Source organism: Phycodurus eques, chromosome 14 (assembly GCF_024500275.1).
Source record: "Phycodurus eques isolate BA_2022a chromosome 14, UOR_Pequ_1.1, whole genome shotgun sequence".
In the NCBI taxonomy this organism is placed as follows: Eukaryota; Metazoa; Chordata; class Actinopteri; order Syngnathiformes; family Syngnathidae; genus Phycodurus; species Phycodurus eques.
Genome location: NC_084538.1, coordinates 19,877,948 through 19,891,882, shown reverse-complemented (window position 1 = coordinate 19,891,882; position 13,935 = coordinate 19,877,948). Strand labels below are relative to the sequence as shown.

Here is a 13,935-nt window from a genome sequence, read left to right as displayed (position 1 = left end):
ATGTACCCTTGTATGTACAGTAGGTCATGCCTGTTTACGATTTAACGCCTATTAACGCCACATCTACTCTTTTATTCCAGGCCACAATGCTGACTGAGCGTTACAAACAGGGAAAACTTCATGCCTATAAACTGATCTGCAGGATTATGAAGAGACGGCAAGATGTGTCCCCAAACACAGACTTTCTAACTCACTTCTACAACATCATGCACCAAGGACTGCTGCACCAAGACCAGGTACCGCAAACGTTTTGATTAGCCCTATTCAAATTAGAATTTATAATTAATTACCTGACCAAGCAGCATCATACAAACAAAAGTGCAAATATGATGTGACTACTGAGTGTGTGATTTTTTTATTTTTTTTATTTTTTTTTTTTTTCCTCTCTCTCTCAAATTAGGACATTGTGAACACCATCATCAAGCACTGCAGTCCCAGGTTCTTCAGTATTGGTCTACCTGGAGCCACCATGTTGATTCTTGACTTCATCATTGCAGCTTCTAGAGTCACCTCTTGCTCATCATTAAACGTAAATGGACTGAAACTTTCACTCAATACAGTTTGGGAAGCTAGAGTTGTACATTGTAATTATTTTTAGAAGAAGAAAAAAAAAGTAATCGCTCAATTCTGAGGAAGAAATTATGGAATCAACTTGTGAGTTTCAGTTCTATAACAAATACTTGCATCAGATTGAATCTGCTGTATTAGTCAGCAGCTAAATAAGAGTGCTCACACCTTGGACAGCTTTTGCACCTAGTGGATTGACATGAATCATGGCTTCAGCACAAGAGATGCCAGTTGAAAATAAGGAGTGAATCATGGATCATGTTGCAAATTATGTTGGTTGTTCCAAGTTAGCAGTGTCTAAAATCTGGACCAAGTACAAACAAAATGGGAAAGTTGTAAAAGGGAAGCATCCTGGTAGACCCAGGAAGACCTCAAAGCGTCAAGATAGAAAATTTAAAGCAATGTGTCTTAAAAATAGAACATTCACAACAAAACAAATGAAGTACAAATGGGACCGAAATGTAAGAAACTGCCTAAAGGAAATTGGATTTACCTACAGAAAAGGCAAACGAAAGCCATCCTTAACACCTAAACAGAAAAAGAAAAACAAGGCTACAGTGGACTAAAGAAAAGCAATCATGGACTGTGGATGACTGGATGAACGTGATATTCAGAAGATATTTTCACATATTTTAGATCGTTTGCATGGTGAAAAGACACATGCATTCTGTGGGGACCTTCTCTTGTACCCTTGTTCGCTGTTCCGGAATCTGTGGGGGCGGGACTTTTTTCACTCCTTCCTGATCTCGGGGGTGGGGGGGAACCACTGGGGCGACCTCCTGGGGAGTAGTGGAGGTGTGATGGTGACTTGCCCATGTTCCGTAGGTGCTGGGGAGGTGCCGGCTGGCACCCGCCTGGGTCTCCCGCTCTGGCTGCTGGTGGGGGCCCCTTGTTGCTCCTCAGGCCTGCTTCTTCCACTTGTCTCTGTTCCTTGCGTCCCGCTGCGGTCGCCTCTTCCTCTTCTCGTGGGGGAGCCGGGCGGTCCCCTGCGGGCTGTGTGGCCTGCTGTGGGGTTCTTTTCCCTGCCTGGTTTTTTTTTGGGGGGGGGGGTCCACCTTCCACGCTCAGGGGCGAGTAGTGGGTGCTGGCGGGGTGTGAGGGTGAGGGGGGCAGAGTTGGTGCTGCGGGTCTGGGAGGGATTACCCTCTTCGTCGGTGGTTGTCCGGCCTAATGGTCCCGACCTGCAGGAGCCATGCCTCTTAATCACTCACTGAGTACACACTCACACCATTCACTGTATATATTTTTCTCACTAAACGCATCTCAAAGGGTTCCTGTGGGACTGGTATGGGATCGGGAGGGTGTGGGTGTCAGATCGGGTTTCAGCACGTCTGTGCTGTGTCCCGGTCCGAGCGCCCTGCCCCTCCATCCTGCCTGCCCCCCTGGATTTTAAATGCATCACACACACTCCCCATGTTTTAATGCACCACATACACCTATCTCTGGGGGGCGGTGGGTCGTGGTTGGGGGGGGGGGGTTGGATGTTAGGCAGTGGTGCCTGGCAGCCCTGCCTCCACCCCCTCGGCTGACTGATCCCTCCAGATTTTAATGCACCACACCACTCGGGGAGGCACAGATACACGGGGTAGGGCCAATGACTGCCAGTCGGGGACCTGGCAGTCATAGTAACAGGAGGGGAGGTGGGTCTCACTTTCTTGCATGGCGGTGCTCCTGAGGCCGGCCCCCCCGGGCTGGGTGACAGCTTGGTGTTGGGGCTGACCTCATGGCCCGCGGCTGCTCTCATGATATCCCCCCCCACCTTATTGTTCCCTTGTCGGGTGCCCCTATCCGCCCTACTTTCCAACAAACAAGGGACACTCTGCTGCCCTCGGGCTGGGCAGGGACGGGCTGCATTGCGGGCCCCGCAGGTTGTGGGTGGGCATCTTGCTCTCCTGGGGGTGGAGGGGGGGGCGTGTGGGTAGGGTGGGGGTTTGGCTGGGGGGGGTGGCATTGGGTCCCTGCGGCCCCCATCGGGTGGCCAGTTTTCAGGGCGCCTCAGTGGGGCCGGCGGACCACCCTGGGTCCCTCGGTGTGGGACGTGTCCCATCCGCCAGGCTGGTCTCGGGTGGACCCCTGGGTCTGATTCCGCCCTTCGATTGATTGGGTGGGGTCCTCCACCACCGCGATGCGGCCACAGCAATTACAGGACACTTCTGTCCGTCTTTGTGCATGTAAAATGGTATCAATTCACTTGCATGTATCCGCAGACACACACTCCTAGGACTCTTTCACTGGGTGTGGGGTCACACACTTACTGCGACAAATAACTCATGAATATGCAAATCGCTTGTGTATCCCCTCACTTATACGCTCGTCCTGTAGACTTTTATAATTCACATAATTAATGCCACCGCACTTCAGTTGTACAGTCGGGTTCACAACCCTTGTCCTGCATGTTTCTTCTCCTGTCCTTGTCCTGTCCTTCCCTCACAGGGTGTAGCACTACATCCCCATGCAACACTCATATATATATATATATATATATATATATATATATATATATATATATATATATATATATATATATACTCATATAGAATGTTTTACAGTTGTAGATAATGTAATGATTTACTTCTCTCATCCTGTTTACAATGAGTGCTTTGTCTTTTTGTCTTTGTTTCTCTCTCCCTTCTAGAAACCTTGTTCTGTTCGACTGATCAAGTCTGATTCTCAATAAACCTCAATTATAATACCACAGTGGAAGCTTACAAACTCCACTGTGACACAGTAAAACTGTTCCGGCATGAAAGGGATACAGATTTTCCATTCTGCTTGACCTAACAGCCGAACAAGACAAAAGAAAAAAAAAAAGACCACAGAGCATTTTCCCCCAATTCTTGGGGATCATCAAGATCTCTTCTGGCAAAATTGAGACGAGCCCTGTTCTTTTTGCTCAGCAGTGGTTGTCGTCTTGGAACTCTGCCATGCAGCCCATTTTTGCCCAGTCTCTTATGGTGGAGTCATGAACACTGACCTTGACTGGGGCATGTGAGGCCTGCAATTCTTTGAATGTTGCTGTGGGGTCTTTTGTGACCTCTTGGATGAGTCGTCGCTGCGCTCTTGGGATAAATTTGGTCAGCCGGCCACTCCTGGGAAGCTTCACCACTCTTCTATGTTGTCGCCATTTGTGGACAATGGCTCTCGCTGTGGTTCGCTGGAGCCCCAAAGATTTAGACTTGGCTTTATAACCTTTTTCACAACGATCTTAATTACTTTCTTCCTCTTTTGTTGATGAAGATGTCGAGCTTTTGAGGATCTTTTGTTCTACTTCACTTTGTCAGGCAAGTCCTTTAAGTGATTCCTTGATTGAGAACAGGCGTGGCAGTATCAGGTATAGAGAGAATTTGAACAGGTATGATAAACCACAGTTATGTTTTAACAAGGGGCAATCACTTTTTCACCTAGGGCCATGTAGGTTTGGATTTTTTTCCCCTCCCTTTATAATAAAAACCTTCATTAAAAACTGCATTTTGTTTATTGTGTTGTCCTTTACTTATGTTTAAATTTGTTTGATAATGGGAAACATTTAAATGTGACAAACATCCCAAAAAAGAAATCAGGCAGGGAGCAAACACTTTTTCACACCACTGTATGTATTATTTGTTTCTTCCTCCTTTTTAGGCTCCAAGGGTAGAAGCCCAGATACTTCTTGGATCACTTGTGTGTTTTCCCAACTTCTATGGGGAGCTCCCTGCCCTTCACCCCACCACAGCTGATGTGGCACTCACAAAGTTCCCTGACGTCAAGGTAAAGTGAGGCCATCAGTGATGTCTTCAATGGTGGTCAACAAAGTAGATTTATCAGAACAGTTAAGCAAAACTAATCAGAAAGTACAGCATAAAAACGTAACTTTTATCCAGGTCAGTGCAAACCCTCTACAAAGCATGTCCTCTCTCCACTGGTGTCACACTTATAGATTAATCTCTCATCAGTCATTCTTGTAACAGTCAAGACATTCAATGGCAGTAATGTTAATATTGTTGTTGTTGCTGTATAAACAGTTAATGTCATGCATAGCAGCGTCTCAGGCTTGCTCAATGCTTTTATACTCGGCAGAAACGTTTTGAATCACTAAGTAGCCATTACCTGAGGGCTCAGAAGTGTTTGTGTATGCAATATTAATAGGTCATGAAGTTGTTCTTCCAAGCTGTTCTTTCAATTTGTCATGGTATTTTACTAATAGGTGCACATCAGCTTTAAATCTTGAGACAGATTAAATGATTCTCTCATGCTTTGTGTTTCAGGAGCATGTTATCAAAACTATACTGACCTCTGCCAGGGACGAACCCTCTGCTCCTGCTAGGTAGATACACATGTGCATGCATTTTCCAATGTTAAGTGGGTGTGAGCAGGCCCAGAAAACCAAACCTACGATAAGGTGATGCGTCAAGTGCTGTGTTTTTTTTAAACACATTAGAAATATATATTTTTTGTTGTTTAAAAAAAGTTGAAATCAAAGCACATTTATTTTATCATCTCACACATTTACGTTGGCATGTATGTGTTGGTTCAGAATGTTAAGTGGGAAACGGCTGATCAGTATGTTTCATTTTATTTTTATGCTTTAGGTGTGTAGCTTTGTGCAGTCTGGGCATCTGGCTGTCAGAGGAGCTTGCTCATGGGACCCACCATCCACAGATTAATGATGCTCTTAATGTCATCTGTGTTACTCTAAAGGTCAGTTATCAAATTTTGTCAATAAAATTCAAGCTATCTAGTAAAAATACATGATTACAGACCAACTTTGACCTTCACAAAATTCATTCTTTGAAGACAGAATACACATAATTATTGAATAAAGAAACCTCTTTCATGAATATATGAACATTTTGAATTTTAAATTCCTCATATCAGTAAAATAAATAGATTTTCAAAATCAAATTCCTTTGTTTAAACATTATTGTTTAATATGCTGTAAGATTTGACTACGAAAATGTCACGCCTGCGGTTAATCAGAGGCACTTTAAATGGTGGTTGGGGGTGCAATTAACATGAGTTTGAATGTGATTGGTTAATTCTGAACAAAGATACACAGTAGGTATATATAAATATATATCTGCCTACACCTCTGTTATCTATCATCTGTCACGTGATCTGGGAAAAAAGTAAGCCCACAAGCTAGCAAAAAAAAAGTACGTGTTTGGAGAGCTTTTTCAAATTTGGCAGCATTCAGCTTGTTGTATTTACTTGGATTGTCTTTGTGAGATATCAAAATTGATTTGATGATCTGTAACATTTAAGTGTGATAATTATGCAATAATATCAGTAATCAGGAGTGTGCAAATTATTTTCACTACATATATATATATATATATATATATATATATATATATATATATTGATCTTGTCTAGGGAAATAATTCCAAATGCTCCACAGTATAATTTTTGGGATATTTGTATGAGCTCAAAATGATTTTCCCTAAAACAGTATGTTTTGTATTTCTGTGAAATGATTCATAAAGCCACACTGCAGTTGCTTGCTAAGGGCGGTGGTTCTTTTAATGATTGGTTATGTTACAGACACAAGTAATTGGATTTGAAGTGTTGAAATGGGCGTCATATTGTAATGTATGAAAATCAAAGTGAAGGTCATTGAATTGCACCAAAGCGCTGGCTGCAAACTGAACAGCTGGGTAGCTGTGGATTTAACATGGCAGGCTCCATGCAGCCAAACTATGATGGAAAATGTTTCTGGAAAAGATTTTTGGTGTTGGTTGGTTGAACCTGCCCCAGTTGATCCATAGAGACTAGACCATCTGAGACTAGTCTGTTTGAGGCCACCAAACTGGGAGGCCTGTGCATCAGAGAGACGCTGTCCAAATTATACTGTGTCATCCATAGCCAAATGGACTCAAACACACATAGACACACACATGCATACACACACATACCTTTTCCACCTTGGAATCCCGAGCTTGTGTATCGGCAGCCAATAGTCCACTGGAGCCAGTGCTGCTGAACACACTTGCATTCACTTACTCCTGGGAGCAAACCCTGGACTGTCAATATGTTTGGTCCTCCTTCAGATAGGATGCCCATCCAGGGGGGACGCTGCAAGCTCTGTTGCAAACACATTTACTCTATCACCCACATACATCTTGTCTACGTTTGCCTTCGCACCATCAGCCGTGGGCTCTGTGACATGCGCACAGTATCACACACGATCACACACACAAAAAGCTTGAGGGATTGTCATATTTCCATGCAGCGTCACTTGCTTTATTTGTCATTCGAGTACATCCTTTGATCTGGAAGGATTTTTCTTTTGTAAATGGTAATCCTATTTAGAACCTCTATGTAAATTCTCTCCCTTGTCTCTAATAAATGTTTTCATCGCAATATTTTGACTTCAGGCCTGTTAACCTAAATACTATTATTCTTAATTTGAACCTTTGTCTCACTGGCTGACTTGAATGAATCACTTAAGCATGGATGACTTTGTTTTCATTTCCTAGAGGACTTTTACTACGATAATTATGTTTACATGAACCTGCGTGTTGTCCCCCAGTATCCCAATAAGAATGTTGCACTGGTGGCATCAGACATCCTTCACCTTTTGATCAGTTATGTGGATCACCTTCAGAAATTTCCCATTGACACGCCGAAGAAGATAGTAGAGGTGAGATAAATTGATTATCATTCACATTGTACATTTTCCGCTATCTGTGGTTTATAGGATTGATTTGTTCCTTCCTAGATTTTGATTGCCACCATTACCCACTTGCTACCTACTACTGAGTCATCTCCTTATGAACTGGATAAGAGGGTAGCATGAACACACACACAAAAAACACACACAGTGCATTATCATTTACACTTTATTGTTCATTTAACATTGAGAGTAACCTTATGACCACGTGTGCTGCAGCTGGTTGTGTCTCTCCTGTTGTGTCTGTTGGACTGGGTGATGGCTCTCCCTCCAAAGACTCTACTTCAACCTGTTCAAACACGTAGCCCCCCAGATAAGGACCAGCTGCCAAAGACCCTGCTCAGCTGCATTTATAAGGTAAGTTTTTTTGTATTATGATGTGATGGTTCCTTAAAATATTTATACCAAAGTACAAGTTATGCATCATGTTTTTCTTGCATTCTCTCCAGGTTTTGCACGGCTGTGTTTATGGAGCCCAGTCTTTCAGCAGCCCCAAGTATTTCCCACTGCAGCTCTCAGATCTGTCAAGTTCAGACTATGATCCGTTTTTGCCATTAGAGAGCCTCCGAGAACCTGAACCGCTGCATAGTCCAGAGTCTGAGCGCTCCAGCAAACTCCAGCCTGTCACTGAAGGTATTTTATTCAATAGCAACTACTCTACATTTTGGCCTTCTGTCCAAATGCAGAGTTTTAGGTCAAAAAATGAGCATTATGAAACTCCATATTTATAAAACTAAGTGATCAGGGTTTGGGTGCCGATAGGGAATACTGTTAACACTTCCTCTTTAAATCATCTATGATCTCAATAAATAAGAATATGGTAGAAAACATTTATTTCAGTACTCATACGTTGTATACATTCATTAAACACTTGAGAAAATACTTTTCAGAGAGCAAATTCACATCTAATTTCTACATCAAAAATAATTTCCATTGTTTCTTGATTGTTTGTTACGTAATAAGTTTCTTGAGATGGTGAATTTTGGGTTTTCTGTTACTGTAAACTACAAGCCCAATTCCAATGAAGATGGGACATTGTGGTAAACATAAATAAAAACAGAATACAATGATTTGCAAATCATGCTCAACCTATATTTCATTGAATACACTACATAGACAAGATATTTAATGTTCAAACTGATAAACTTTATTGTTTTTAGCAAATAATCATTAACTTAGAATTTTATGGCTGCAACATGTTCCAAAAAACGTGGGACAGGGTCATGTTTACCACTGTGTTTTCTTTGAACAAAATTCAATAAACGTTTGGGAACTGAGGACACTAATTGTTGAAGCTTTGTAGGTGAAATTCTTTCCCATTCTCCCATTTGCTCTTCTGTGATTTTGGCCCATTCCTCCACACAAGCAGTCTTCAAATCTCGAAGGTTCCGTGGGCTTCTTTTTCGGACCTTGAGTTTCAGTTGTTTCCGTAAATATTTGATTCGATTCAATTCAGGTAATTGACTGGGCCATTCTAGCAGCTTTATTTTTTTTCTTTGAAACCATTTGAGAATTTCCTTGGCAGTATGTTTTGGATCATTACCCTGCTGAAATGTCCACCCTCGTTTCATTTTCATCATCCTCTTAGATGGCAGCAGATTTTTGTCAAGGATGTCTCGGTACATTTGCCCATTCATCCTTCCTTCAATAATGTGAACTTTACCAGTACCATTTGCTGAAAAGCTGCCCACACCATCATGTTCCCACCGCCGAATGTGGCGCTTCACCACTTGAAAGACATTGATTCAGTGACGGAAGAGTTCATCTGAATTTTTCTCAATGACCAAGAGCCATTTTTTTTCGTTTTAGCATTCAGTAGTTTAACAGTTATCAAGAAGTTTCATTCCTTACATTTGTCTCTAGCAATGAAGTGCTTTAAGGTTTTATGTTGAGAATTATCTACAAAAATAACAAATAATTAATGTATTTACATGTTCTTGTTCTTATTGCCCTGTTACGTGTGTTTAATGTAGTGTGTTGATGTTGAGAGGGGTTGTGAGAGCAAGAAGTGTTCCCTTGTGCTTTGCGCTTTTACTGTAATTCCGAGGGGCTTTGAATGCATCGCTCTGCATATTTTTGGGAAAATGAGAGCGAGGGAGCGAGCGAGAGAGAGAAAGAGGTGAGGTACTGTTCACAGTTTACCTTGCTCCTCTTCTTTTAATTTAAAATGTATTTTCAAGAATGTTTTTTAACCCAATTTTTGGCGCCTCTTGAGGCTGCTCCACCCTTAGCATTTGCTAACCCCGCCTTATGGGCGGGCCAGCCCTGCCTTTGTGAATGTAAATGTCCCACTCGATACGTGCGTGTTTGTGCGTATGCGCTTATAATGATGTTATCATGTTAATTAGGCAAGATTCTCTGGAAGCACAGTGTGTGATGGCATTGGCTTTTTGCCGGCATGGGGCAGACTATGTATCGATCCAGTCTGTGTCTACACCCCTTACTTTCTTTTGCATTCATTCCCAAAGTTTTGCTAAAGCCAAATACATGCATATTATGAATTGTTTATAAAGCACAGCATTGTCAGACCACACCAAAAGAAGCAAAACAATGCTGATAACTTCCAACTGAGTTTTTTGTTTTGCATTTTCAAATCTTTCACACACGTTCAGGTCTGATCTGTACTTGCCTTTTTTTTGTTGTTGTCTTCTTTCTGTAGTCCGTAGTCGTATCCAACAGGGTCTGGTTTCCATTGCAGCCAGGACTGTTATCACCCACCTTGTCAACCATCTAGGGCATTACCCAATGTCTGGAGGTCCAGCTACTCTCTCCAGCCAGGTACTGTTATTCAGTTCGGGTTTCTATCCTGACATGATTTTCCACAGTAAGAAAAACAATGCTGCACACATTTTCTATTTTAATAATTACAACAATACAATTTAAAAGCTGTGAGCCGTGTCTCCATTTTGAGCAAAGAGGAAAAACATCTAACTCTGGGTTGGGCAACTTTGATGATTTTAAAGGGCCACAAGAAGGGCCATAATCCCACTGGGTCAATTTGGGATCATACACAATCTACCGCACTAAGATATATGTACTGTATAGCGAATATAGCATTTACAGGGGCGCTGTAAGGCGGGGAAATGTAATGATTTTTCTTAAGGCCTGTACGCACAGTGCACAATGCGATCAAACCCGATTGGACCCTACCATCGCATAAAAATAAGAGTTGCCGATGCATCCCCGCACATTGAGCGATATACGGACACCCTGAATAGCGAGCCTGTATAGGCATTTGATGCTGTATATAAAGTATATTGTACTTTATCACATTTCTTAGGCCACAAAAAGATAGATTTTTACTAGTTAAGGAAGAAGCGGGTTGCTAAAGAGGTAGGACATATGCGAGAATAAAAGCGTTATTGGGGATATTTTAAAGGAGTCTCGCTGGCTCCATTTATTTGAACGTACCCAGCGAGCTATGTGCCATTTGCGTACATTTTGGTCACAAGCTTCACTTTTTCGATATGTCAGAAACTTTTGACTGGAGGTATGTGCTGTCAAGCCCAAAATATGATGTAGAGGTTTCCTTTCCTCATCCATACAACGCTACATGAAGAAAAACTGCGAGAGATGGAGGGGCTGCTGCGTTACGCTTACTTCTTTTTATTTATTTATTAGATTTTTTTTTAAATTATGAAACGGATTATTTTCTCTTACATATGGACCAGCCATGTTTAAGGCCATATTGCCCAGCCCTAGTGTTAAGTGATGAAGTCACTAGTATGTGACAATTACTTGTTACTACTTTACTTCAACTGTGAATGAGCAGGGTTTTTTTTTAAATCTCATATTTTGTGACATACTGTTTTGTTTTTCTAGGTGTGCGAGAACCATGACAACCCATACTGTGAGAGTGCAGATCTTGGACCTGAACTCTTCCACTCACCAAATCTACAGTTCCTGTCGTTGAATGGCTCTACACTGCTCTCAGTGCTCCAGGTAACTTTTTGGGTAACTTTATGATGCTAAATGTACGCACAGAACGCTCTGTATAAAGTTAATCTGGCTGTGGTGGTGTTCTCTCAGGTGGTTTGTAACTCAATGCAAGTGAAACAAAAGACAAGAAGGAAAATAGTACAATGTTCCAGAGCATTTTTTTAAAATTTTGTATTTAGTCTTTCTTACCTATGTATATCACAGGTTCGGTCAGAGTCTGGTGTACCAGGAGGTGGAATGACAGCTGGTTTGTCCTCTGCTCCTGCCTGTGTTCGCGTTATCATTCGGGATGTAGCTGGAAAGCACTCCTGGGACTCTTCTGTTCTCTACGGGCCTCCACCATGCTCACCAAGTAGTCCTCCACACACAGTATTGACTGGCACACAATCCCCTCATAGTGTGAATCCCCATCTACGCACCCCAACCAAAAAGATCAAAGAGGAGCGGCGAGAAGGCAGTCAAGAAGACCAGAATGAAGAGTCAGAGGAGGGAGGAAGTGCAATGGAGGGTCATAGTCCCGAGTTGGAGGGAGAGATGGATGAGGACGGAGAGCGAAGCAATGTTGCTGAAGAAGAAACTGTGCGACTACAAGGAGGTCGAGGAGAAGAGGAAGAGGAGAAGCAGGTGGAGGGGGATAAAGAACATAGCACGGGTGGGGAAGGGAACTGGGCGGAGGTGGGCTTTGAGCAGCTTCTAGCTCCACCACTGGCAAAACGGGTATGTCGGGAAGTGGTGCCAGTATGGGACTCACTTCGGGATGGAGATGATGCGCTGGATGAAATGCTGCAGTACCTTGGATACTCAAGTCCTGAGTGTCTGCAGAGAGCAGGTACACAAAAACACACATAGGTTCATCACTTAACTAAAAAAAAAAGGGTTAACTTAGGATATCATACAAACACAAGTTAATAAGCACAGCTAATCTTTACTAATTGTCCTCACAGGAATGCCACTCAATATCCCAGTCCCGCCACCAGCTTGTGTTTCAGAGAAACAGGAGAATGATGTGATCAATGCCATCTTGAAGCAAAGTGCCGCTGAGCGAGAGTTTGTCCTTCATGTGCGTTATTCTCACACAGTCATGAAAAGATTGATCTCTTGGGGTTATTGTAGGGCGTGCTTTTTAAAATCCAATCTCTTCCATAAGCTGTGTCACGTGTAGGCATGAGTCGGTAACTGATTCTCAAGGTACAATGACCTTGAGCACAAATATCACAGTATTGTTGGTATTATATTGTAATACATGGGTAAACAACTTTTTTTTCCCCATTAAACATTAAAAAACATTTCAAAATATATGCAATCCAATGTTATGTACATATAAACCTACAGCACAGCAATAATCACAACATAAGTAATATTATTTTTTCTGTAATAAGAAAATTAAATGCAGTAACTTAAGCTATATAAATATGATTTTTAATTATTGTCATTATTATTATTATTACTGTTGGTTTAATTACTGTATTGTTTCAAACAGCGTCATTTGCCCTAAAACTCGACTTCACTAGCTCAAATGGAACAGTATTGGTGATAAAAGCTGTGTTAGTAGTAGAATAGCTCCTGAACCTTTGCAATAAAGTGTTTTTGCAATTTTTGTTTTTGTTTTGAAGGATTTGAGAGGGTTTTGAAGTGCTCATTCATTGTTTTTTCGAAAGTTTGACCAAGATGGCGGCCACTTGTCACATTGTTACCATTACATGTAGCCATTTAGATTTAACAAAATTGCTTTGACCCTTTTTTTGTGGTCACATCACACATTCGTGTGGCCTCTAATTGTTAGACCGAGTTCTTCGCTCAAGGAACACTGCCTCTGTTCTCCATGATTCTATTTGTTCTTGTCAAATGGAATTATGTCTGTTTTAGAGAGGTGAGGAGTTAAACATGAGAGCAGTGGAACAGAGTGAACCAGAGACTCAGACACCTCAGTCAGCCTTCTACTACTGCAGGCTACTACTCAACATACTGGGACTCAACTCCTGGGAGAAGAGGTGAGGTCCCTGAAAGCCACATGCAAGACTCTGTGGAAGTGACCTTCAGCTTGCTGCAATTCAACAATTAAGAAATTTAAACAAGCAGAGATAATCTTTTGAGTGAGTTACTGTTTTATTGCTATTGTCGGATATGTGACGGTACAGTAAACAGTAAAGGCTTATTTTTGTTTCTCCTAGATGCGTTTTTGCTATATTTAAATGAGGCCAAAAATTGAAATTAAAACATGTGTCCTGTGCTAATTAGACACCTTTTTTTTTTTTGTTGCCCATTTAAGTGGTGCATCAATTTTTCTTCTCAATGACTCCGGGCTTAACTACACAATGCTAAAGTATCTGTATAAATGTGTCTGGCCCGCTAATGGATGCCCATTGCTCTTTATCCAGAGAATTACACCATCTGCATTCAGCCAGCACAATAGACTTCTTAACGCGCAGTGTGTATGTGTGTCCTAGGAGTGTCGTAATGAGCCTAGGAGGCCATTGATCAAAATCAACCCATCTGGAGCTTGAATAAAAGGTGGTGCTTGAAAATGACAATAGTGAGAGTGAAAAACAAACCTGAAAACAGGATGCATAAAGCACATGGAAATGTAACAAAAGAAGGAAATTGAGCTTAAATAAGCGAGAAGCTTTAAAAAGTTGCACATGCAGTAGGTTAAATCAACAAATGATATAAGATGAGAATGTCTGATGTTGTGTCCCCTTCATCTCTCACCATGTATTCATTTATGATATTACAGTGTGATACTGACAGTCTTCCCTCTCTGTTCAGGGCTGAGTCTCTTT

General features: G+C 41.8%; 1 protein-coding gene across 1 annotated transcript in view; it reads left to right on the top strand.

Annotated features, from left to right (window-relative positions):
- The window catches only part of ralgapa1 (Ral GTPase activating protein catalytic subunit alpha 1), a 104,777-nt gene that overhangs the window by 49,494 nt on the left and 41,348 nt on the right, over nt 1–13,935 (top strand). The window contains 14 exon segments of the mRNA XM_061695484.1: nt 81–236; nt 401–529; nt 4,189–4,314; nt 4,812–4,870; nt 5,136–5,244; nt 7,076–7,186; nt 7,265–7,333; nt 7,436–7,573; nt 7,666–7,849; nt 9,876–9,994; nt 11,039–11,158; nt 11,360–11,984; nt 12,100–12,215; nt 13,022–13,146. Coding sequence (XP_061551468.1) covers nt 81–236; nt 401–529; nt 4,189–4,314; nt 4,812–4,870; nt 5,136–5,244; nt 7,076–7,186; nt 7,265–7,333; nt 7,436–7,573; nt 7,666–7,849; nt 9,876–9,994; nt 11,039–11,158; nt 11,360–11,984; nt 12,100–12,215; nt 13,022–13,146 — 2,186 coding nt within the window.